A 25734-nucleotide genomic window follows, 5' to 3' on the forward strand; every position below is an offset into this window, starting at 1 on the left:
GTGTGTTTTGTGACCAATGCTCACCTCACCAGAGGATAGTATGTCCCTTCTGTGTCCCATTGCAGGGATCGCATGAGATACTGTCTATGAAAGCAGCCCAAGGGGCCAGCACAGAGGAGGAGGCACTAACAAATGGTTGTCCACATGAACTTTCCCTGATTCATGTTAAAGGGCTTGGGGGAGTTTCGAAAAAAACATTCATCCTTTTCCTTCAGCCATTTAACAAGCGTCTGCTTTGCACCAAACCATATGCTAAGTTGAAGGCAGGCAGGTACACTAAGGCCAGGATGCTGGGAGTAGGGTCAGAGTCACTGCAGTAAGAGGTACATGTGGCCTGTGTGGGCCAGGCTGTGAGAATTTGTGAAAAAAATGACCCTTGGGACAGTAAGATGCATTTGTACCCAGAGAGTTTAAAACTGTGCTTTTCACTTCAGTAGCCACGTGCAGTGGTCTGAATGGAGATATTTTCCAAGTATAAATTGCACACCAGGTGGTAAAGACTTAGGATGAAAAAAAGGAGGTAAAATACCTCACTGATAATTTTTGTGTTGATTACATGTGGAAATGATATTTTGAATATATTGAATAGAATACAGCATTAAAATTAATTTCACCTGTTTCTTTTTCCTTTTTTAAATGTGGCTACTAGAAAATTTAAAATGACATACATGGCTCGAATTATATTTCTAGTCAACAACATTCATTTAGAAAAACTGGCTTTCTGAAAGGATTTCCTGTCCCTCTGCCATCAGACATTCCCTGCAGGACTCAGGAATAAGGGGGCTTCTGGGCCTGCAAGGAGATGGAACAGGGACAGGTGCTGTGAGAGTCCAAAAGAGGGAAGGTGGCAGCAGGGGAATGATGCTTATGGAAAATCCTGGCTGACAGACAGGAATTAGGCAAAAGGGTCAAATTAACGTCAGCCTCAGGGCCAGGCACAGTGGCTCAGGCCTGTAACCCTAGCACTCTGGGAGGCGGAGGTGGGAGGATCACTCAAGGTCAGGAGTTCGAGACCAGCCTGAGCAAAAGCAAGACCCTGTCTCTACTAAAAAAATGTAAAGAAATTATATGCACAACTAAAAATATATATAGAAAAAATTAGCCGGGCATGGTAGCACATGCCTGTAGTCCCAGCTACTTGGGAAGCTGAGGCAGAAGGATTGCTTGAGCCCAGGAGTTTGAGGTTGCTGTGAGCTAGGCTGACCAACAGAGCGAGAGTGTCTCAAAAAAAGAAAAAAAAAAAATCAGCCTCAGGTTGGCCTCAAAGTTGGCTACTGTGACGTAGACAGTGGTTACTGTAAAATTATTACTGAGTGTAATAAAGTTACACATTCAATAGACAATACATTTTATTCTATTTATTGCATTTTAAACACCACTAACAACCAGACCTTTGAATAATGTTAAACAGTCTTAAATATTTGAAACTTTTAACCTTAACAGACTATTTTCTTCTGAAGCACTTCACATTCCTAATGAACAAGCAAATCAGCCTAACTCCTTAGGCAATTCTGGTGACAGCCAAGCTGATCGAACACTTCCGATTTTTCCTTAGGGCAGTCTCATGGGGTTAGAACTATTATCTCCATTTTAAAGAAAAAGGGAACTGAGGCATAGAAAGGAAAGTGATTTTCCAGGGTCATGTAACTCTCAGGAAGGACTCAAAGTCTCCTGGTTCCTAGGGTTGGTATTTATACCAGTGTGGTGGTTGATGCTACCAGAAAGTGACGCTTGTCTAGCACTTTTAACTTCTCACAAGGGGCTCACTCAAATCCATTCCCCCTCCCTTCCCAGGAGATGGCAGTGAGCCGGTGGGGCCCATCCTCAGGGGAGCCCACTGCTGTCCCGGAACCAAGGCCATGCCATGTAAATGCCCGAGGCCAACGCAGCAGATCATGTAGTTATGGTACATGGTGCCCGCCGGGCCAGAAAGGCCGTCCAACCCCCTCACCGTGTGGGAGGAGCCCTTGGCCAGGTATGGAGCAAAGCAGAGGACAGCCGGAGCCAGGCCCCAGGCCGGCCATGCCCCGCCAGCTTCTGGGAGAGAAGAGCTCTGCCCCGTAGGGCAGATGGAAGCCTCTGTTTAGGCCCGTCACCCCTCATCGCGGTTGTCTGACTCTCTCAAGGCCCTCAGTGGCCATGGGTCCCCTATGAGCAGGAGCCCCATTTTACAGCAGGCTCCGAGAAGGTCAACTGAGGAATGACATCAAACCCAGTGCAGGGGCCCAGCGCCCCTTTCGCAGAAGGGACAAGGGGCATTTCCAGGTCCTTTGCCCAGCGCCTGGCACATTGTAGGCGCTCAACATTTCTTGAAAGAAGAGCGGCATCTCCAAGCTGAGAGCTGCGAGCAAAGGCACCTGGAGAACCCCAAGGGGCCCGCAGGCGGCTTGCAGCGCAGCGCGCACCTCTGGGGACGCTGAGTCAGAGCCCGCGGGAGGGGACCTGGGGAGAGGAGGGACGCAGGGAGGGACGAGAACGCGGGGATGGGAGGGGGCGCGGCCGCGGGAAGGGACGCAGGGAGGGGACGGGGCGCGGCGCGGCTGACGCGGGCCGGGGTCGCGCGGCGGGCCGTGGGCGGCGGCGGTGGCGCGCAGCGACAGAGCGTCCCGAGACCAGGACGAGCGAGCGCGGCGCCCGCACCTCCCCGCACAGCCCGCGCCGCGCGCCCGGAGGAGCGGCCGCAGCAGCCGCCGAGCTCTAGAGTCGCGCTCCCTCCGCGTCCGCTCGGCGCTGCTCCGGCTCCCGGCCCCGCCATGGCCCCGGCAGCGTGGTCGCGCTTCGGCTGCGTCCTCTGGCTCCTCTGCCTCCTGCCCTCAGCTCCGGCTAGGGTGGCCGCAGGTAAGGCGCTGGGCCGCCCGGCCTCACCGCAGCCGCAGCCCGCCCGCGGCCGGGGACAGTCTCCGGCGGGTGGCCGGCACCGAGGTTGGGCTGCGGAGGTGGCGCCGTGCGCCCTGCGCGCACCGCGCTCCTTCTGGGAGGCTACTGCGGCGCCCTCCGCTCTCCCCTTTCTCCCCTCTCCCCAGAAGTCGCCCGGGCACTTGAGAGGGCTCCCGCCCCCCTCGGTTCCTGCTTCCAACCCCGGGTGGGCTCTGCGCTGGACGCGGCGGGGGCCGAAGCTGCATCCGGATGCCTGGGGACGGGGCGCCCGCTGGGGGAGGGGAGGATGATGCGGAGGCCGGAATGTGCCGGGGGTCGGTGGTCTCGCCACAGCCCCCCAGGGTGCACGGACGGGCGGCCCGCGGAGCAGCGTTTTTGCCTTAGAATGTCGCCTTATCTGGAGAGGTTTTCCACGCGGTGTGTGTTGCCTTTGGGGAGATGCGATCTTAGAACCCAGGAGGCCAGTCTGCCATTTCCTCTCTGGGAGTGATTTCCAAAATGGACCCCGAGCTGACAGCTTCCTCGGGGCCCAGCCTGCGCCCACCCAGTCGTGGGCAACCCCACGGCCCACCGTCGGAAGGCCGGCACCAACATTTCTGCCACGTTTCAGGAACCAAAAGGACCCAGATTGGAGCCTTGTCGAGGGACAGGTGGGACGTGGGCCGCTAAGCGGGTTAAATATTATCCAACATTTTTCATCTCCCCCTTCGCGCCCCGCCCCTAAAAAAGTGGTAGAGAGGGGAAGGGATCTAATGCAAATTTGTGAAAGAAAAGCCACAAGGTAAAATAAAAGCCTGCAACAACTCGAGGATGCATTAGAAGAATTTTGTGGGAATTGTGCTTGGTCAAGTTCACCTGCTTTCCTCTGAAAAGGGGTCTCTTGCCCATTAGGTTTATTTGTGTCCAGAAATTATCAATGCAATTATAAATTGCAAAAAAAAAAAAAATGAAAAGAAAAGAAAAAGTGAATGAATTTTTTTGGAAATCGTGTGGTTTCCAGAATGGCCACTGGAACCCTTGATATGGTCAGAATCACAGTGGCTGGGAGTGGGGTTGGGGAACATACCTTCTCTCTCACCCATAGGGGAAAAATAGAGGCTTCAAAGCCTTTTCCAACCCTTCCTGTGTCTAAGTCGGCCTGCATGGAAACTTTGTACACCAGGGATTTAGAAGTCACAAGTCCATGTACTGGACCATGAATGAATTCCAGGTTGTATTATCTAGACTTAAGAGGTAGCCTTGGGAAGTGTTTTGGGCAGTGTGCATGTGCTGTGTGAAAGGGCTGGTGTAGTCATTTTCTAGAATGTTCAGTGCCCCACATGCCGTGTTGTTGGAAAATGTGCCAACTCCAAGTGGAAGCCCTGGGGGCCTGGTAGGTGGGTATTTCTTCCATAGGCCAAGCTTTAGAGCAGTTGTCCCTTCTCTTTTTGCTTTGGCCCCTTCTGGGTCACTTGGAGTACCAGCAGAGTCCCCTAAGCCCCTGCCTTGGCTGCTCTGTACTCCAAGGGCAAGTCACCTGGACTCCCAAACCTGGAAAGACAGTGTGATGAGTAGAGCAGCAGGCCTTGGCCTTGGTTTCTTCAGCCACACTTAGCAAAGGCTTTGCGGTCCATTTCAGTCCTGCATGCCCTGGACACCTCTGAGAGCCCTGAGGAGAGGGATGGCGTCACTCGGGCGCTGTGGAACACCTGATTTAAAAAAGATCAGTCTGAGAAAAAGTGCCCTTGGAGCCTCCTTGCAGCTGGGCAGGTGGGGCGCTCCAGAGAGCTGGGCCATTGTCTCGCAGCGACGTCTGCAGCAGACCCACCCCTCCCTACCCCCGCATTTCCCCCCTCCCAGCCCCAGCCGCTGCCCTCCTGATTCCATTCCCCTGGCAACGGATCTGCGTCGGTCGCGCTGACATGCGCCCATCTCACTGCAGATGCTGTTTGGCCATTAGCATGCAGCCGAATGTCCCTGCCACCTGCCAGCCTCACTCTGGCCCACGCTCTCACGTAGGGTGGGGAGCAGGAGGGGAGGGGGGTTCTGGGAGCCAGAGGGAGAAGGGAAGAGGTTGCCTCTCATCCAAGCACTCTCTCTGCGCAGCCTGGCCAAATGCTGCCTCCCAGCCCAAGGGGAGGGGGAGAACAGAGCTCAGTCAGGGTGGCACAGACTTACTGGTGGCCCCAGGCAGCAGCATTAGTGGCCCGTGTGGCCCCAGGTCCCTCAATGTATTATGCACACTGCATTTGCTTGGAGAAGCTTCTACCACAGTGCCTGGAATTCTCTCTTTGGGGTTAAGACACTGCAGGTCCCTTTTTCAATGCCAGCATTTCCCCAGAAGTGACCATGCCTTGGCATCTTGACTCAAATGAGTTTATACTAAAGAAATGGCCCTGGAAGAAAGAGCCAGAGGAAAAGGTGGAGCTGCAGTCCCCATTGTGGGCAGGTGATGTTGCTTGGAGGCAAATAGGACATACCTGAGGACAAACTTACCTCCCAGTTTCACTGAGAGTCCAACAGGTCACCCATGAAGTCCTTCAGGGCAGGAGCAAGTCCTGTATTTCTGGGTCCTCCCAGCACCTTTGCACACGGGACACCCAGTATCACCTGGCTCCCCCTGCCACACCCAGTTTTCCAGTTGTGACTTGGCAGTGGCAGTACTGAGCCCCTGTTATGTGCCAAGCACTGTGCTGGGCACAGGGGATTTGGAGGTGACTCCTGCCCTCAAGGAGTTCCAGGTGCAGTGGGGGAGACAAAGAAACCTTCATTCCAACATGGAATTGTGACAACAGTGGGCTCAGGCTGTTGGGAGAGCACTGAGGGGGCGAGGGGTACAGCAAAGGCTTCCTGGAAGAGGGTATATCCACGGACAAATAGGTGCAGAGGGCATGCTAGCAGTGCAAAGGCCCTGAGGCAGGAAAGGGTGATTGAGACACTGAATATTTAGTTTCAATTACATTTAAGCAATTAGATTAATTTAAATTGTGGTTTGCTCAGTGCAGGGCCTAGAACTGAAGGAGTAGATCTATGTCATTGGGCCCTGTGGACATTGAGGAGACACTTGCAGCCACAGGAGGGCTGAGCATGGTTGGGAAGGTGGGTTTGAGTGAAGGGAGCAGGAGGGGCTTGAAGCCCCTTCGCCCCTTCCTTCTGTATCACCTCCTCTGCCCAGGTGCACGCTGCAGCCTGCAGGGCTCACCTCCCCTTGTCTCAGCTGCTCTCTGCCATGAAGCCCTGTGGAAATCTCCCCTGAAGAAAGAACCAAATTACAGGAAAAGCATTTCAGGCCCAGATATGCAGGAGCACTGTTGAAAAGAGTGAAGGATTGTGTGAATTAAGATATACCTGCTTGAGAGATTATCATGCACATGTTGAAATTGATATTAGTGAGCCCATAGACATGCTTTTATGCTTTTAATATTATTATATTGTTATTTGAAAATAAAATAATTCAAAATTGTGTGTGGAGTGTGATTATGACTACTTAAAAAAATTTCTATACATGGAAAAGAGATGGGAAGACAGCAGTCTGGTAACAGTTGTTGTCTTTGGGAGGGAGGGTCATAGGATAGTTAATATTCTTTATGCACGTGTATTACTTTTATGATGGAAACAAACCTTATTTTTAAAATCTTACCTTGTTTATATGATAACACTGTGCAGCTATCTAAAATAGTTAAAGAATAATGACTCATGAAAATGTCCAAGGCCAGGCACACCTGTAATCCCAGTACTTTGGGAGGGGAGGTGGAGGTGGAGGGGGGAGGATGGCTCGAAGCCAGGAGTTTGAGACCAGCCTGGGCAACATAGCGAGACCCCCATCTCTACAAAAAAATAAAAATAAATTAGCCGGGCATGGTGGTGTACTACTGCAGTCCCAGCTAGTTTCGTGCCACTGCACTCCGGCCTGGCTGACAGAGCAAGATTCTGGCCTGGCACGGTGGCTCACACCTGTAATCCTAGCACTCTGGGAGGCCGAGGCAGGAGGATTGTTCGAGGTCAGGAGTTCAAGACCAGCCTGAGCAAGAGCAAGACCCTGTCTCTACTAAAAATAGAAAGAAATTATCTGGACAACTAAAAATACATAGAAAAAAATTAGCTGGGCATGGTGGCGCATGCCTATAGTCTCAGATACTCGGGAGGCTGAGGCAGAAGGATTGCTTGAGCCCAGGAGTTTGAAGTTGCTGTGAGCTAGGCTGATGCCATGGCACTCTAGCCTGGGCAACAGAGTGAGACTCTGTCTCAGAAAAAAAAAAAAAAAGATTCTGTCCCCTCACCAAAAAAAAAAAAAAAGAAAGAAAAAAAAAGAAAAGAAAAAAGAAAATGCCCAGGATACAGAAGTGGAAAAAAAATGTGATAAATAATCTCAGATTAAAAATATAATTAAAAACTATAGTAAGACATGCCCAAATATGGTAGCAATGGTTGTTGATTATTTTAATATATAAGATTTTACTTTTTATTTTCCACTTTTCTTTGTTTTCAGAATTTTCCAATTAATCTTACCCTCAATATGATGGGTGGGGGATGTTATTTAAAAAGCTCCTTCCCTGGCCTCCATTCCTTATGTTCAAGGCCCTATTTTCTGCTAGCGACCTGCAAGAATGCTCCCCAGGTGCCCTGCAAGAGCTGCATCCAAGGCAATGCAGGTCAAACTCCCCGAGGACTCACCCTGGCTGGAATCACAGAGGTCCAGCGTCTGCCCTGCTAGGAACCCTGGAGGTTCCCTAGGGCAGCCCTGTCCAGTAGGGCTTTCTGCTGTCCAGTGTGGTGGCCACTGGACACATGGGGCTATTGAGTACTTAAAATGCAGCTGGTGTGACCGAGAAACTGGGTTTTAAATTTGCTGCATTTTAATGGAAATTTAAATTGCCACATGTGGTCAGTGGCTACCATATTGGGTGGTGTGGATCTGTAACCTCTCACTGTATAGACTGAGCTAAGGTCTAAGTCCGGTCAGGCCCCACCCATCCACGTGCTCTGTAAGGCCTTGCTTGGCTGGCATGAAAAAAATATATCAATTTGGGGACTCTGTAAAGAGCCTGTGATTTGGAGTCAGTCTGGCCCGGGTTCCAATCCCAGTTTGACGAAGGATTAGCTGAGTGACCCTTGGGCAAATCACTTGATGCCTGAGCCCCAGTTTTTCCACCTGTAAAATAGAATAACAGATGCCAGCCCAGAGGTGGCAGTGGGGTTCCTTGCCACACCCCCTCCTGAAACATGGTCTTTGTTTCTGGGCTCCTAGGCCTGTATGAACTCAATCTCACCACTGATGGCCCCAGCACCACAGGAGCAGAGGTGACCATCTCGGCCAGCCTGGTGGCCAAGGACAACGGTAGCTCGGCCCTACCTGCTGATGCCCACCTCTACCGCTTCCACTGGATCCACACCCCGCTGATGCTCACCGGCAAGACAGAGAAGGATCTCAGCTCGACCATCCGCGTGATGGGCAGTGTGCCCGGGGAATTCCCGGTCTCCGTCTGGGTCACTGCTGCCAGCTGCTGGATGTGCCAGCCTGTGGCCAAGGGCTTTGTGGTCCTCCCCATCACAGGTGAGCAGCTTCCCTGTTTGCTAATTTACCTTCAAACCCTCAGTGCAGAGAAAAGCATCCACTAGTAATCACGTAAATGCAAATTAGGTTCCCGGGCTCCTTCTCTCTTTTGTCAGGCAAGTTAAAAGGAGTCAGAAAATGGTATTAATAATCCCCACTCTGGCAGGAATTGTGCTGCAATGGACACTTAAAGCACATATTGCTGCTGTGGTGTATAAACTAATACAATCCTTTTGAGAGCAGTGGGCCAGTGTGTATTGATGGTTACAGATTATTTTAGTCTTTGACCCAATCATTCACTCACTGGTTTTCTCTTCCCTCTCCGCCACCTCTCTCTATCTCTCTCTCATTCCAAGAGTTTCCTGCTCTCTTACTCTTTTGGAGCTTACAGTCTAATAAAGAATTTATCTTCAGGAAGTAAATCTCCATTTGGATAATGCTTTATGCACTAAGATGTTCATTGCACTGGTGTTTATAATAGCAAAAGAAAACATAAACAAGCTAAGTGTGCAACCACTAGGGGGCTGGTTAAATATAATGAAATAATTGAATCAACTATTAACAGTGATGCTGACAATGAGTTTTAATGTCACGGGTAAATACTCATGTTTACAAAATGACATATAAAAAAAGCAAAGCACAGAACTGTCTTACCCTGGTGAACTGTCTTTAATATATGTATATGTTAAATACACAGATACTTTGCAGCACTTTAAAATGTGCACAGTGCTGGTGTTTGAATGATAGGTAGCTTCTTTTTATTCTACTTTTGAGCGTTTTCCAAACGAGCTCTGCTGAGCATGTCTGTCTTACTTTCTGCTTTTCTGGTGGGAAAAAAAAAAAATCAGCATTTAATTTTTTTTTTTTTTTCTTTTTGGAGAAGGAAATAGGACAGTGGCCTGACCCAGCCCAGCACATTGGGTGTGGAGATGCAATCAGTAGTAGCACTGTTCATTTTTCTAGGTTCATCTAACATTTTACAATATTTCCCAAAAGTTCCTTTCAAAGCCTATGTATTTCCTTCTGGTCCTGGGCATCTTTTGTGGCAGAAGGTTCGGGGTCCCAGTGAGAGGGGCAGGAGTGAAAACTGTGTACATGTCGAGTCCTCAGCAGTGTCCATGCATGGGGGGGGGGCCAACCTGGGTGCCTCTGTGTTGTGGAATCTTCGGGGTCCCCTTATCCCACCCAGCTCTGACAGCCAGACCTCTGGGTGGGGGAGCCGTGGCTTTGCCAGCTGCCCATGAGGTCACTCCCAGGCTCCGCCCTCTCTGTGTCTTCCCAGAGTTCCTGGTGGGGGACCTCCTGGTCACCCAGAACACCTCCCTGCCCTGGCCCAGCTCCTACCTCACCAAGACGGTCCTCAAAGTCTCTTTCCTCCTCCACGACCCAAGCGACTTCTTCAAGACCGCCTCGTTTCTCTACAGCTGGGACTTCGGAGACGGGTATGTCCTGACCCCCTTCACTCCCCAAAGCCGTGGCCAGTGCACCGTGCAGAGCGCTGTGCCCCCCTTCCCCCCTCCCCCGCTCCAAACATTCCTCCAGCACCTGCTGCCTGCCAGGCCTGGGGTCCCTGGGGACCACTGGTGAATCAGTCGCTGGCCCTGCCTTTGAGTGTCGCAGCCTAGCAGAGGAGGCGTCCGTGCCCAAATCAGCCCTTTAAGGAAGGTCAAGGTGGGTAGGATTTTTCCCCATTTTTGACTTTAAAGGGCACCCAGCTAGCGATGGCAGAGGCGGGGCAGAACCCGTGCGCTCCTCTTTCTAAACCAGCCAGTCTGGAGGCGGAGGCTTGGGAAGAGGGGATTGGGCCCTGAGCCTGGGCAGCCCTTGGGCAGACACCCGAGCTCGTGAGAGGATGCTCCTGTCCGCAGTGCAGCTCAGTGCAGACCCCTCACCTCGCTCGGCTCCTCTCGGGTCTCTGCAGGGAGTGAGCACGGGTGCATGTGAAGACACAGAGCCCGCAGCCCGCGATGAACTTGGGAAGCCTGAACTTGGGAAGCCTTCTTTGGGCTCCAGGCATCCGCTGCACTCTCTGCATGGCTGAGAAATAGTTTGAGTCTTAAGAAAGGCCAAAATTTGGAAGGAAGAAAAATATGGAATGGAGCAGGAAAGAATTGAGAGAGGCTTACTGGGCCAGCACCCCTGCCCTTGCTTTAAGGGGAGATGCTTGTCTCTCCTCTATTCAGAGATCCCCCTCCTCACCCCCACCCCGCACTTCCCCTGCATGGGTTTCACACGCATGCCCTCATGGAATCCTCACAGTCACCCTGAGAGGTGTTTACTGTTACATCCACCTCACAGGTAAGGAAATGGGGGTACAGAGCAGGTGAGCCCTTGGATATCGTCATCCTCTTCTGAAAAATGGGAATAATAACATCTAACTCACGACTTTCAGAAATAGGGCTGCCAGCTGGCAAGTCCACGCTGCAACCACCGTACCCTGTGGCTCTCCACCATGGACGCCAGGAAGTCCCTTAGTGTTACAGCCCAGGGCTCCGTAAAGGCCCATGTGGTCAGTACTTTAGTCCTGAGGAGCCATATGGTCTCTGTCACAACTGCTCAACTCTGCCATTGGAGCGTGAAAGCAGCCATAAGAAATATATAAAGAAACAAGCGTGGCTGTGTTCCAATAAAACTTTATTTACAAAAACAGGTGGTGGGCCGGATTTGGCCCATGGGTGGTAGTTTGCTAACTCTTCTCTTAACCCCACAGTGGGCAGCACATTCTTCCATATTGTTAAGCAGGACACCCTCTGTTCTAAATGTAGGAATAAATCTATTCCATTCTTTCCTTATTTAAATACCTCAGTAGCTTAACCAGTTACTTTAATAATGGGCACATCTTCTGTGCAATGTGGATTGAAAAAAATAGATTGTACCGTTTTTCTCTTGGGCTACTCTTTTGTGTCTGTTTTCTTCTTTATGTAGAATGGGGAAAAACCAGGCAAGTTTCTCAAATTTCTTATTTAGGCTTTCTACAGCTAGACAAGACAAGAAGGCTGCCGCTGGCTACCTTAGACTTACAGTTTTGTCTTGCTTTAAAAACATTTGTGGAAGGGAGAGCAAATAGGAGTAGATATATATATTTGCTTAGAAATGTAAAATATAAAGCAAAAATAAAGCAATGCTAGCAATATTCACCTCTGAAAAGTAGAATTTGGGATGAAAGTATTAAAAAGAACAAAAAGGGTTCTTTTGGATGTAAAAGGCAAATTTACAGAGAAGATATTACAGACCTAAGCCTTTGGAATATTAGAGCATCACAATATATAAAGAAGGTCCTGGCCGGGCGTGGTGGCTCACGCCTGTAATCCTAGCACTCTGGGAGGCCCAGGTGAGCGGATTGTTTGAGCTCATGAGTTCGAGACCAGCCTGAGCAAGAGCGAGACCCTGTCTCTACAAAAAAAAAAAAGAAAAAAAGAAAGAAATTAGCTAGACAACTAAAAAATATATAGAAAAAATTAGCCGGGCATGGTGGCGCATGCCTGTAGTCCCAGCTACTCGGGAAGCTGAGGCATAAGGATCGCTTGAGCCCAGGAGTTTGAGGTTGCTGTGAGCTAGACTGATGCCACGGCACTCACTCTAGCCCAGGAAACAGAACAAGACTCTGTCTCAAAAAAAAAAAAAAAAAAAAAAAGAAGGTCCTGTTGGGGAAATTACCCAGAAAGATTGGAAAAAAGAAAAAAAAAAACATTTGTCATAGATTTTAATGTTCCACACTCAGACTTTGTTTTTTTTTTTTTTTTTTTTTTTTGAGACAGAGTCTCACTTTGTTGCCCAGGCTAGAGTGAGTGCCGTGGCGTCAGCCTAGCTCACAGCAACCTCAGACTCCTCGGCTTAAGCGATCCTACTGCCTCAGCCTCCCGAGTAGCTGGGACTATAGGCATGCGCCACTATGCCTGGCTAATTTTTCTATATATATTTTTAGTAGAGACGGGGTCTCTCTCTTGCTCAGGCTGGTCTCGAACTCCTGACCTTGAGCGATCCACCCGCCTCAGCCTCCCAGAGTGCTAGGATTACAGGCGTGAGCCACCACGCCCGACCCCACACTTAGACTTTGATATTTTAAAGAGGTCTAAAGTAACAAGAGGATTTTCATAACATAATTAGTTTTATTGATTAAATATATATATGTATGTAGAACTTTAGGCCTACAAATAAAATATTCCATGAGGTATTTATAAAAATTAAAAAAAATTACATTCTATAGCTTAAAATGTCAAAAAATCCCCTAACAGAGAATGTATGAGCTTCATTTTCTGACAGGGCAGACCAGAAATTCATTAAAAAATAATTTTTTTATCAAAAATCTAAAGTGCAAAGAGTTTTAGGCCAACTGGGAGGTCAGCCAACTCCAAAGTTAGAGGGCACAGTCCCCAAGGCTGCCCTGACTTCTGATACCAACTGTGAGAGTTCGGCCACTTCTTCAGTCAGGGGCAGCACAGGCCTCCAAAGCCACCGTCACCTCGGACAGCAATTGAAGCTTTGGTGAGAGAGACTCCCCAGGACCACTCTCAGGTTCAGTGATTGGCTAGAAAGCATCACGGAACTCACTGGAAGCTGGTGTACTCACGGTTATGGTTTAGTACAACAAAAGGATATGGATTAAAATCAGCCCAGGGAACTACCAAATGCAGAGCTTCCGTGGAGTCAGGACATGCCACGTTCCCAGCATCACTGTGTGACAATATGCACAGAGCATTGCCACCCAGGGAAACCCAGCCGGGGTTTTTATTGAGGCTTGCATCAGTCTGCTCAGCTGCCGTAACAAAATGCCACACACTGGGTGGCTTAAACAAAGGACATTTATCTTCTCACAGTTCTGGAGGCTGGAAATCCAAGATCCGGGTGCCACCAGGGTTGGTTTCTGGGCTCTCTTCCCTGCTTGTAGACAGCCAGTTTCTCACTGTGTCCTCACAGGGCCTTTCCTCTGCCAGGGATGAGAGAGGGGGAGAGGTATCTGGTGTCTCCACAGCACTCTCGTCAGGGCAACAGAGTGAGACGCTGTCTCAAAAACAAAAAACAAAAAAAGAACAAAAACAAAAACTGTGATGACATAATATTTAGAAAATAACTATGAATGGAATATTGTATTTTTTCGTTTGTTTGTTTTTTGGAGACAGAGTCTCTCTCTCTCTGTTGCCTGGGCTAGAGTGCCGTGGCCTCAGCCTAGCTCACAGCAAACTCAAACTCCTGGGCTCAAGCGATCCTCCTGCCTCAGCCTCCTGAGTAGCTGGGGCTACAGGCATGCGCCACCATGCCCGGCTAATTTTTTCTATATATTTTTAGTTGTCCAGCTAATTTCTTTCTATTTTTAGTAGAGACGGGGTCTCGCTCTTGCTCAGGCTGGCCTCGAACTACTGACCTCGAGTGATCCGCCTGCCTTCACTCCCAGAGTGCTAGGATTATAGGAGTGAGCCACCACACCCGGCCAGAATACTGTATTAATTCGTTCAAATTTAGAGAATAGTTCCAAAGCTATAACTAGAGTCAAATTTACAGTTTTAAGTGTTTTAATTATTAAATAAGAATAAAAATAAACACTCAACTCAAGAAGGAAAAAAATACCCACGTATCAGAAAAAGAATGAAGGAATTAATAAATACAAAAACATGAATTAGAAAATAGAAAAACAGAGGCTGGGTGTGGTGGCTCATGCCTGTAATCCTAGCACTCTGGGAGGCCATGGCAGGAGGATTGCTTGAGGTTGAGTTCAAGACCAGCCTGAGCAAGAGTGAGACCCCCAACTCTACTAAAAATAGAAAAATTACCTGGGTGTGGTGGCACATGCCTGTAGTCCCAGCTACCCGGGAGGCTGAGGCAGGAGGATCGCTTGAGCCCAGGAGTTCAAGGTTGCTGTGACCTAAGCTGATGCCATGGCACTCTAGTCCAGGCAACAGAGTGAGACTCTGTCTCAAAAAAAAGAAAGAAGATAGAAACACAGAATTGATAAATTCAAAAGTTGTTTTGAGGAGAGACAGGGGAAATAAAGTGCAAAACCTCAAGCTAGTATTAATTTCTTATGCTAAAATTAATTTCTTAATTTTCTTAGAAGAAAATATACTTCTATACACACACATTAAATATCCTATCAAGGATAAGAACATAGCAATCACTACAGGTACAGTGATAAGATTTTTTAAATTGCAAGATAATAGGGTACTTTGTACAATTCAAAACTCCATGCTGATGTATTTAAAAATGTCAATGAATTGAATGATTTTCTAGGAAAATGTAAATGACTAGGATTGACTTGGAAGTAGAAAATGTTGCACATGAATTATCTCTAAGAAAGGGGTCTGAACCAGATGGTTTTGCTGACAAGTTATTTTATGCTTTCAAAGATGCAGTAATTCTGTTGTGATATAAAGTCCTCCAGGGTGTAGACCAAGATAGAAAGCTTCTCAATTCATTCTACAAAATTAACATAGCTCAAAAAAGAAGACAATATGCCATTTAAATTATAACCTCAAATGCTATGGTTTTGGCTGGAATAACAGCAAATTTAACACAGCACTGCATTAAAATAATAATACACCATAGCCAATGAGAGTCAACCATGTCTAAAATTGTCACTAAAATCCCTTTATCTTCAGAAGAGCAGTTTCCAGGCTCTCGAAAGGGTCTAGCCCAAGAGCAACCTGTCTTTCTAAGCAGTGTGTTTCATATTGAAAACAGACGCATTTTTTTTTCTCTACTCCATAATGTTATCTGTGTTCCTCTTGATCTAAAATAATGACGATACCTCTGGAAGACGCGCTAGGTTTGCCCACAGCCTTTGCATAACCTAATTGGAGACGCATGGAAGTCAGGAGTATCTTAGAATACTAAAAACAATTTACTGTTAGGAACTGTATTATTTTGGTTCGTCATTTTAATAAGTTAAAGGAAAAAGATCCTAGGATCATCTCTTCAGATGCCAAAAAAGTGTTAGAATGGGCAGCCATGGATGTGCAATGGAATCTCAGTACGCTAGAAAAAGAAGTTGCTGGAACCAACAATTAACATTATATGAGTGATGAAACGTAGAGTGTGGACTCCCTCGGCCCGGGTGAGAAATGCGGCCTGTGGTCCACACTTCCGGGGAATTATTCCATCGAAATCTGGGGGGGAGCCCGTCCCTAGATGCAGGAGTAAGTGAAGGATGTTGTTTATTAGTATCTTTCAACGGCATCATGGAAGTTCTAATCTTATTCAGAAAGTCAAGAAGAAAAATGAGGGATAAATACACAAAGCAGACAATTTGCAGTAAAGATTACTTACTTACAGAAACTTGTGTTATTTACTTGAAGAAACGGCTCTGTCCAGTGGAAACTTGGTTATTCTTTCTCTACCACATGTGGCTGTTGAACCTTTGCATCTTGGCTGATATGACTGAGAAATAGAATTTTAAATTTTACTTAATTTAAAATTAAACAGCCGCATGTGGCTGGTAGCTATAGATTGGAGAGTGTAGGTCCAGAGAAGCAGTGGGGGGAAAAATGATAAGACTTTAGGTAGGAAACCAACGAAGGTATCAATAGCTTTCTTATAGACCAGTAATAAGAAGTTAGAAGGTAAAGAGGAGACTTCTATTAATAACAACAAAACTAGTTTATAAAATAAATATAGGAACATGCTTAACCTGGAAATGGCCAAGATCCTATGTGAAGAAAACTCCAGAGCTACTGAGAGTTATCAGAGATTTAGGGAATGGGTATGACACCACATCCTGCTTGGTGAATCTTAATATTGTAAGATGTCCATCCCTCCCCAACCCCAGTTATCCTGTAAGTTTAGCACGAATCCAAGAAAAATTTCAAATAGGAATAATTGAATAATTTTTGGAATGAGACAAAGATTCTAAAGTTCATCCAATTAAGTTTTTTACATATACATATACATATGGTTTTTAATCATAATAAACGCATCTGGATCATCTGTCTCAAACCAGTGGACTGTCTCCATACTTATTAGGGGCATTTCCTTTCAAGTCAAGGATTTTGTTCATTATTTCTGTTGTAACTGAACATTTTTCTTGACTAGCCAATGAAATAAGAAAAAGAAATATAAATATTATAAAGGAAGAGACAAAATCATTATATACAGATGACAATACTGTTTACATAGACAGTATAAGAAATCAACTGAAAAGTCTTAGAACTAAAAAGAGGTTTTAGAAATATGTTACAAAACAGTCATAGCTTTTCCATATCACGGCAAAAAAGATCTTTTATAATAGATATAAAACATGCAAAAACCAATAATAAACTTAATCTAAAATTGTAGGATCTATGTGAATAAAACCACAAACAATATGGAGAACCTTAAAAAGACTTACAAAATGAAGAGAGAATTTCTCAATATTGTGAGAGGAAGAAAAGTCACCAGAAAAGCAAAAATTATGTTGAACAGGGATGGGCAAAGGAACTGAAAATGCATTCATACATGTATTTGAAAAGCTACAAACATTTTGCAGCAATAATAGGCAGCTCAACAGAATAGAATAGAAAATGTAGAAACTAACCTAAGTTTATATATACATTCAGTATATGATAACAATGATATTTCCAGCAAGTAAAGATAGATTATTTAAGAAATGGTACTGGAGCAGTTATATAACTATTTGGGAGAGAAACAATCTGACTCCTAAGAAATGCAACTTCAGATGGATTAAGAAATTAAAAATAATGAACCAGCACTAGATCAAAATATAGATGATCACCTGCAACTGGATAATTTGACAATGGGGAAAGCATTTCTAAGAATAAAACAAAGACAGAAAGTTGGAAAAACTTGCTAGATCAGCATCACCAATTAAAAAATTTGAATGTGAAAGAAGTAAATCAAGTCAAAAGATAAAGGCTAAACTGGGAGAATATATCTGGAAGATATATATGAATTTTAATAAACTTCATATGTAAAGAGCATTGACCAATCAACACAAAGATTTTCTTGATTGTTATTAGACTTCCTTATGAAGTGAATCGGGTAGTTGGAGGAAAAAAGCATGATGTCATATACCTTATATATTATGTGATGAAGGTATGATTCTCCCTGCTTTACGGATGAGAAAGGTAAGGCTTAGAGTTAAATAGAAAGTCTGGAGCAGAGATTCAAAGCCAGACGTTGTCTTTGCTCCAAAGTTCTTACTCCTCCCCTTCCCATTGTGTTCATGTCTCTAACGCGAGGCCTCTACCAGATTTCTGGCTGGGAGGTGGGGTGACGGAGAGAGCCCATGGCTGGGAGTTCTCCCACCTGTAACTTAGAAGCAAAAAGACAATCAGCAGGCACTTTACCTAAACACAGTGTAGGCTTCTGGCAAGTTCTCCAGGGGTGACCAGGGGGCCGGTGGGACCCAAACTTTGCAGGTGCTGGCATTGGTGAAGGCATCCGGTGGTTGGCATATCAAAGCCATGGGTGATTCTGACAGTCTGCGGAGCTGAGGACCCTGCCAGCTGCCCCTCTGCAACGTGAAACTGATGGGCTGTCATAGCTGCCCCCTGGGGGACACAGAACCTCTCATCCACATCAGAGCCCCACACGGAGAGGAGAGGAAGGCACGTGGGTCCCTTCCTGCCCTCCCTGGCCTCAGTTTCCTCATCCTGGAAATGGGCCAGCTGACCTTCAGTCAGCTCTAGGGGCTCTGCTGCAACAACAGGTGTGCTCACAGTAGCCAGGAGTGTCACTGTACAGCCACCCCAGCTTTAACAAATCACACAAATCATTCCTGAGCTACAAGAAGGGGAAAAAAACCTGACATCTTCCCCTTTTCTCCTCCTTGTCCCCTTACAGGACCCAGATGGTGACGGAAGACTCCGTGGTCTATTACAACTATTCCATCATCGGAACCTTCACCGTGAAGCTCAAAGTGGTGGCGGAGTGGGAGCAGGCAGAGCCGGACGCCGTGAAGGGCGTTATGCAGAAAACCGGTGACTTCTCCGCCTCGCTGAGGCTGCAGGGTGGGTCCCAGCTGGGCTGACAAAAGCTGAGTGTCCAGCCCCATGGGGAGCCCCGACAGGGCTCCTTCCAGGGTGGGGTCACTGCCGCACAGATTAGAGTGGCTCAGGCTAGAGGCACACCCTGTCTTCGCGTGCCCTGCCGTCCTCTGAGCAGTCTTTGTCATTATCCCCACTATAAAGACGGCACCAAAGGCCACAGTGGCAGAGTGGCATTTGAGCCCAGGGCTGCCTGCTCCCAGAGCCCGAGCCTGTGACCAGCTGTCTACCGGGAGCTGGCCCGTCCTGCTGGTCTTGTTCCCCTGCGACACTGCCTTCCCTCAAGCTCACCCCATTGGGGTGGATGGCGTCCGTCCACCGCACAGGAGGGCATTTCCAAACCCGTCTCTCTCGAGCTTTGGTGACAGGGAGGCCTGGGCAGCTTCAGAAGATTTCTTGGTTCTTGCTAATGGGGTGGTGCTTTCCCGAGTGGCACAGATGATGGCTGGGTGGCAGTGGGTGGGACAGTCACCATTTGCCTGCCTTCTCCAACTTCCTCCCTCTAAGCTGGCTCCAGCACCTACTGCTGAACAGGGGAGGGCAAGACCCCACGGTGCCCTGGACAGACCTGCAACCCTCGCTTGGGAGAGGAACAGAGGAGAGGACAGGGTGGAGGTCGCACAGCCCCGGCTCCTGGGAGCCTGTGACAGCAGTCCTCAGCCAGCGGGTCTAACGGGGCTCTCTCTGCCTTACAGAAACCCTTCGAGGCATCCAAGTCTTGGGGCCCACCCTAATTCAGACCTTCCAAAAGCTGACAGTGACCTTGAACTTCCTGGGGAGGTGAGTGAACCCCCGAGGGCTCTGCTCACATGCTCTGACAGGTGCTCCTCAGCCTGCTGTGTCTCCTCACAGTCCCCAAGCAAGGGGGGCCACTCTGCCCCAAGGCTGTGCATGGGGAGAGCATGGGCACAGCCCCGTTCTCAAGGTGCCAGGGAGAGAGGACGGGCCTTATGGGGCTGTCTGCAGCGAGGGTATGGAGGCAAAGGCGGGGGAGGCACCCCTCCTGTAACGAGCCCCCCATGGGCCACATGGACCTGTTTTCCAGCCCCCTGGCCTTTGCCTACGGGGTTCCTCAACCCAGAGCCCTCTACCCCTCCTCTCACATGTTCAAACACTGCCGTCCTCCAAAGCCTCCCAAGAGCCTGTCCTGCCCTCTTGCCGGCACAGGGGAGCTGGCACCAGCCGGCAAAAGTTGGCTGAGCGTCTGCTTTGGACCAGGCACTGTTCTAGACGCTGGAGGGACAAGAGTGGACAAGACAGAGCCACTGCTTCTAAGGATTCTGTTGGGGGGGACCCCACAAGAAATAGAAGCAGCTATCCCAGGGGATTCTAAGGGGCTCGCCTGCTGGGGGGCCTGGGGCAGGCTCTTGGCATGAGCAGCATCGGTGAGCAAGGAGACCAGAGGTGCTGGGTGTGTCCTCCCCACATGGGCGTCTCCTACGTCCCTGGGGCCACTGGGATGGATAAAGCTGCACAGGTCAGTGGTCATGGCCCAGCCCTCAAAGGACTCTTGTCCCCACGCAGGGACACATTGGAGGGAGGCAGGCCAGGCGGACGGTGGGCAAAGGAAGCCCAGGAAAGAGGATGACGGGCTAACTTAGGGATTGCACGTGGTTTCTAAAGCTTTGGGGGGCTTTGGAGGCAGGAGCTTAGTGTGTGGAGGATGGGAAGGCAGTGGGTTTGGCAGACCTAATCCGTGGGGTGGCGCAAGTGTGTGGCTTTTACTCGAGGCCTGGGGTTAGGATGGACCTGTGTTTTCTGGCTTCTGAGCCTGTGCCTGTGGCCTGCAGATAGCCCGGAACAGCCTCATCCCTTCTCACCTGTCAAAGGCCCACTCATCCTTTCAGATCCTGCTCAAATGCCACCTCTTCCAGGAGGGCTTCCCAGATTCCTCCAAGAACATGCTCATTATTCCCCTGCACTTCCATAGCACACCACATGTGCCACCAGAGCACTCCTGCTACCCCTGGTCAGCAGTCTGTGTGTCTCTGTTTGCCTCCCTAACCTGAGATCCCAAGGGGGTCTGGGGCCATCTCTTCTGCACCATTGTGTTCCCTGGTCTGGGATGTGTGACACTGAGGCCAGGACGGCTCGGTGTCCTGTGGTAGAAAGGACACTGATACTCATGAATACCGGCATTTTTTGGCCTTGGTCTGTGCTCACACTCTTCGTTGAGCCATTTCTGGCAAACTGTCCCCATTTCCCTACAGCCCCCCGCTGACCGTGTGCTGGCGTCTCAAGCCCGAGTGCCTCCCGCTGGAGGAGGGGGAATGCCACCCTGTGTCTGTGGACAGCACTGAGTACAACCTGACTCACATCTTCAGGGACCCCGGGGACTACTGCTTCAGCATCCGGGCGGAGAATGTCATCAGCAAGACGCATCAGTACCACAAGATCCAGGTGTGGCCCTCCAGTAAGTGGCCCCTCACCTTCTGCTCTAGTGCCACACGGGCAGCACAAACCTGTCCACCCTGTCACTGCCACCAGCTCCTACCAGCCAACCCTACCAAGGTCCTCAGCACCCAAGCTCACCAGCACCATCAGTAACCCTACCGACTCCAGAAACCGCCAACACCACTGCTGGCCAACTGCCAATACCCCCGACCAACTCTGCCAACCCCAACACCAGCACCCATCAATTCTGTCACCACCACCAACACCAGCACCACTAACAACAACCAACTCAGCTACCACCATTATCGTACACTCTGCTATCAATAATAACTCTTCCAGCACCGTCATTGTCACTACCAACAACTCAACCAGCATTCCCTCCCAATCGCTTCTGTGACCCCTGCCCCCACCCACTCCTGTAAGCCCAAACCACTGTCAGCCCCAGTGCCCACCCTGTGGACCAACACCTTTGCTGTCAATGTTGCCTCCCATGTATGCCTGAGACCACATGTGTCCCCAGCATGAACACTCCCACACCAAATGAGCCACCACCATCCCCCTAACCCTACCTTCTTCACCTCTGTTCCAGCGGTTGCCACCGCGAAAACCAGCATCCCTAACAGTAAGTCTGCCCAACTCACAGGGCTGTGCTGAGTGTTCCAGGGAGAAGGAGCTGCTCAGAGTCTGAAGTACAGACCATGTCATTAATAAGGACACCTAACCATCTCCCCTTGGAGTTGCCTTCTCCAAACCATCGTCAGGCCTGGCTGCTGGCTTATGGGCACAGGATTAGCTGATGGCAGGATTGGGCTCTGCACTACATTTCCTTGAGGGACTCTGGGACCCCAGAAAAATGCTTCCTTACATATAGGAGAAAGTAGGACCCCAGGACCCTAAGGGGTGGTCTTTCAGATGCCTAACTTGGCCCTACCTTTCATGCTACAAAAGGGGAAACTAAGGCAAAAGGAGGCAACAAGCCAAACTCAGGCTTTCTGGGTCCTGGTCCAGTGCTGTTTCCTAGTGTAGGAATTCCCTGTGCCCCTGAGCTCATGCCAAACCCTGCCAGCTGCACCTGTCCTCAGGATGGCCCTGTAGGTGCACCTGATGCTGTCACTGTCCCCTCTAGTCTCCCTCAGTCCCACTCTGAGCTCCTGAACAAACACCATGCTCCACTCTGGGCCCTGGATGACCTGTGCACATCACTGGGGGGCCCTGGGCTCTCAGCACCCCTGGGAACCCTCTGAATTCTGCAGAGAAGACAGCAGTACAGGTCATCGACACTGCCTTTTCTTAGGAAACAGATCCTCATGGCAGAGGGTGAGGGCAGAGTGAGAGGATACCCACACTTCCTGATCACCTGCCACATGCCAGGCACATCCGTATCCCCTCCTCATCTTCACAGCAGCCTTCCAGGTCAGCGTTAGCATCAGGTAGTCTGGTCAGAGCCAGGATTTGAACCCAGGATTGCCCAACTGCAGACACCGGGCTCCTTCTACTACACCATGCCACTTCCTAGCAACAGGCTCGGTGGGTGAGCCTGGAGTTGCCAGAGGGCAGGAAGCTGTAGTAGAGGTCACAGCATTACTTGGATATCCTCACAACATGGCGTCCCTTCCCCAAAGAACATTACTCGAGAACAAGGAGGAAGCTGTGATGTCTTTTATGGCTTAGGCTTGGGAGTCATGCATCATTGCTCCTGTCATCTGCTATACCCTAGGAGCTGGTCACTGAGTCCAGCCCACACTCAAGGGGTAAGGAATTTAGCTGCCTCTCTTGGAAGTTACTATTAAGTAACTGGTGGATGTATTTTAGAAACACCCACACCCCAATTTATTATATATATTTTTGAAGTCCTGGACTTGCCTATTGGGGTTGCCTGGTTGGGATGCATGTGCATAAGAGAAAAAAATCACTGGTGGGGGTTGACTATTCTCTTCCCCATTGTGCTCACCTCCTGAGAACCAGAATTTCAGCACCAGCTACCCAGTCCCGTGACTTCACCTCTCTCACTCCCAGGTATCCAGCCGGCTGTCTTTGCCTTTCCATGTGCCACGCTTATCACTGTGATGCTGGCCTTCATCATGTACATGACCTTGCGGAATGCAACTCAGCAAAAGGACATGGTGGAGGTGGGTGCTCAGAAGAGTGGAGGCTGGGCCACTGGGCCCTGCCTAGGGAGGGTCTTTGGAGAGGGTTTAGGGCCAGGCCAGGATGCCTGGAAGGGGTCTTGATGTTAGAGCAAGGCCTTGGGGCTTGGCGTGATGTGCCCATCCATAGACTGGGAAAAATTATTAAGTTGATACCCCACCTGACTTATCTCCTTCTGTGCTTGTCCCTTGCATATGTGTGGTGCCAGAAGCGTGTTTCTGTGCACGCTGCTGCCAGGCAGCTGAGCTCGTAAGGCCACCCGGTGGGGATCCCAGTGGGTGGGTAATTGACCCGTGGGGTTTTGTTCACCATAGGTGGCTGATTTTGACTTTTCCCCCATGTCTGACAAGAACCCGGAGCCGCCCTCTGGGGTCAGGTGCTGCTGCCAGATGTGCTGTGGGCCCTTCTTGCTGGAGACTCCATCTGAGTACCTGGAAATTGTCCGCGAGAACCACGGGCTGCTCCCGCCCCTCTACAAATCTGTGAAAACTTACACTGTGTGAGCGCCCCACCCCCATCTCAGTGTTAAGTGATTGCCTACTTGGAGCTTCGGGCAGGGTGGTGTGCACCCCTGACCAGGAGGGGTTCACATGCAAGGAGCTGTTGGCCCTGGCCAGCCGGCCATCTGTACAGTCTAGCCACTGCCACAAGCCACTCTGTGTCACAGCCCCATTCACCCATCTATACAGTCCAGCCACTGAAGTAAGCCCCTCTCAGTGAGCCCCATCCCAACTCCTGTCCTTAACGAGGCTTTGATCAGGACTCTGACACTGGGCGTGTTCCCTGTTCTCTCCCAGGTGGGCCTGGCTGCCCCTCGCCCTTTCCTCTCATATGGGCACATCTGCCATCTGTGGGGGGTTCATATTTCCCTCCCCTGGGCAGCCCTGCCTACGCCAGAGAGCTCAGAAGCCCACACACGGTTAAGGATCCATAACGGAGGGTCACACACACAGATGGGCATGCTCACAGATGAGCGTGCGTGCGCACACACACACACACACACACACACGTATGTCACATGGGCATCTCAGACGATTTGCTCTGTATCTGTTAAGTCAGTTGCTGGGTTGCACCCTGAATTAGGATGAAAATCAAATTTGACTTTCTCCACTTGGCCCCAACAGGTCCTGGGCCCAGCCCCTCCCTTTGTGCGTTTTTTCTGCAGCTCCCTCGCCCATTGTAGGACTACCCTGTGCCCTGCCTGCTTGCTGGGGGCCGCACGGGGGCAGGACCAACACTTTGTGAGTGCAGAAACCCTTATGTTAAACTCTCCCTGAGGAAAAGAAGGGGTGGAGTCGGAACCCAGTGGGGACTTGGGTCCCTGTCGGTGGAGGAGGGCGTTCTCGCCACCCAGCTGCTTCCCAGGTGGCCTTGAGAAGGAAGAAGTGGGCTGGCAGAGCCCGAGCAGGGGACCCAGCCCACGCCCTCCCTTCTGGCCCGTGGCCTGGGAGAGGCAGAGGCTGGGGAGAGGGCAGGTGACGGCACCAGTAGGGCCAGGGCTAAGACCCAGGTGCACGTGTCCAGGTGTGCCAGGAGCAGCCTGAGCCTTCCCGGGGAGGGAAGGGCAGGACCGTGGGGTCGGGGCTCCGTCGCTGTAACCGTTCGCTCCCAGACTTTGTGCTGAAAGCAGCATTCACACTGTCGTGCGGCTCATTCTCATGAAATACTACCATTGTCGCTGAATAAAGCTTGTGTGCTCTGAATATAGCAAAGCATAGACCTTCCGGTGTGGCCAGAGTCTCTTTTTTTACGTGTGGATGTTTTTGTGTCTTGCAAGCAGCAGGAGCAGCTCTTGGATGTGGCAGGACACCCGTTTGTGTTCTATGGTGGAGAGAACTGAATAGAGCTGATTAGGGTCCCTGCAGGTGGGTCCAGCGGCCCCAAAGTGACTCAGACAGGCACCTGGTGGACTCCAGAGTCAGAGAGGGAACACGAGCCACCCCCGGGAGCCTGTTGGAAATGCAGACCCATTGCACCTACACCCGCCGCACCTGAATCAGCCACCTGTTTGCACAAGCCCTCGAGGGTTCTGGTGTGTGGACCTCTGGCCTCTAGCAGGGATGCTCGAGCTTCGATGTGCAGGAGAATTGCTGGAGATCTTGTTAAACAGCGTTTTCATGTAGCAGGTCTACAGCGGGGCCTGGGATCCTGCCTTCCCAACACGTTTCCAGGGACCATGCTTTGTGTGGCAAAGAACTGAGTCTAGACCTTTCCTAAGCTTTTTCCTTTCAGTAAGGGGTTTGGGACTTTCTCCCAGTTGCCTCTGCTCTGCCGCCATGCCCACCTCCCAGCCCACGCAGCGGGTGTGCCCCAAGCTCCAAAGAGCTTGATGTGGATGGGAGTGGGCCCTGCACACGGTGGCTGCCCTTCCCCCACCTGTACCACTTCTAATGAGCAAAGTCACTTAGGGAACGTTCCCGACTTCAGCATCATTGGCACGTGGGGCAGATGCAGCCACACCACACTCCCTCTGCCCCCCACGCAGGGGTCAGCTGTGTTAGGGCTCAGGACAGGAAGGAACCTGGGTGTCGCAGGGGACCCTTGTGCCTTGGATAACCTGTTAGGAGATCAAATGAAATCTTGGAAAAATCAGGGGGATGTTCTAAATCTTTTTTTTTTTTTTTTTTTTTTGAGACAGTCTTGCTCTGTCACCCTGGCTAGAGTGCAGTGACATCATCTTAGCTCATTGCAGCCTCTAACTCCTGGGCTCAAGCAATCATCCTGCCTCAGCCTCCCAAGTAGCTGAGACTATAGGCATGCGCCACCGTGCCTGGCTAATTTTTTCCTATTTTTAGTAGAGATGAGTCT

General features: G+C 49.8%; 1 protein-coding gene across 3 annotated transcripts; it reads left to right on the forward strand.

Moving 5' to 3' along the window:
- Window positions 1–2753: 2753 nt before the first annotated feature.
- TMEM130 (transmembrane protein 130) lies at window positions 2754–23429 on the forward strand. 3 transcript variants are annotated; one of them, XM_069486517.1, is made up of 8 exons: window positions 2754–2838; window positions 8105–8410; window positions 9693–9852; window positions 18182–18348; window positions 19080–19164; window positions 20595–20797; window positions 22795–22907; window positions 23241–23429. In XM_069486517.1, the coding sequence occupies exons 1-8, from the start codon at window positions 2754–2756 to the stop codon at window positions 23427–23429; spliced, it is 1308 nt and encodes a 435-aa protein (XP_069342618.1). The 3 variants fall into 3 exon arrangements, with proteins under 3 accessions (XP_069342618.1, XP_069342619.1, XP_069342620.1); XM_069486518.1 differs by having other exon boundaries at window positions 23277–23429; XM_069486519.1 differs by lacking the exon at window positions 8105–8410 and having other exon boundaries at window positions 23277–23429.
- Window positions 23430–25734: the final 2305 nt, after the last annotated feature.

The sequence above is a fragment of the Eulemur rufifrons genome, chromosome 14 (genome assembly GCF_041146395.1).
Source record: "Eulemur rufifrons isolate Redbay chromosome 14, OSU_ERuf_1, whole genome shotgun sequence".
Classification (NCBI taxonomy): Eukaryota; Metazoa; Chordata; class Mammalia; order Primates; family Lemuridae; genus Eulemur; species Eulemur rufifrons.

Bases quoted from the DNA above. Each gene is read 5' to 3' on its own strand.
- TMEM130 (XM_069486517.1), top strand. From the start codon at position 2,754: ATGGCCCCGGCAGCGTGGTCGCGCTTCGGCTGCGTCCTCTGGCTCCTC. The intron at 20,798-22,794 runs GTAAGTGGCCCC...TCTCACTCCCAG, and splicing joins GATCCAGGTGTGGCCCTCCA to GTATCCAGCCGGCTGTCTTT. The intron at 22,908-23,240 runs GTGGGTGCTCAG...TGTTCACCATAG, and splicing joins AGCAAAAGGACATGGTGGAG to GTGGCTGATTTTGACTTTTC.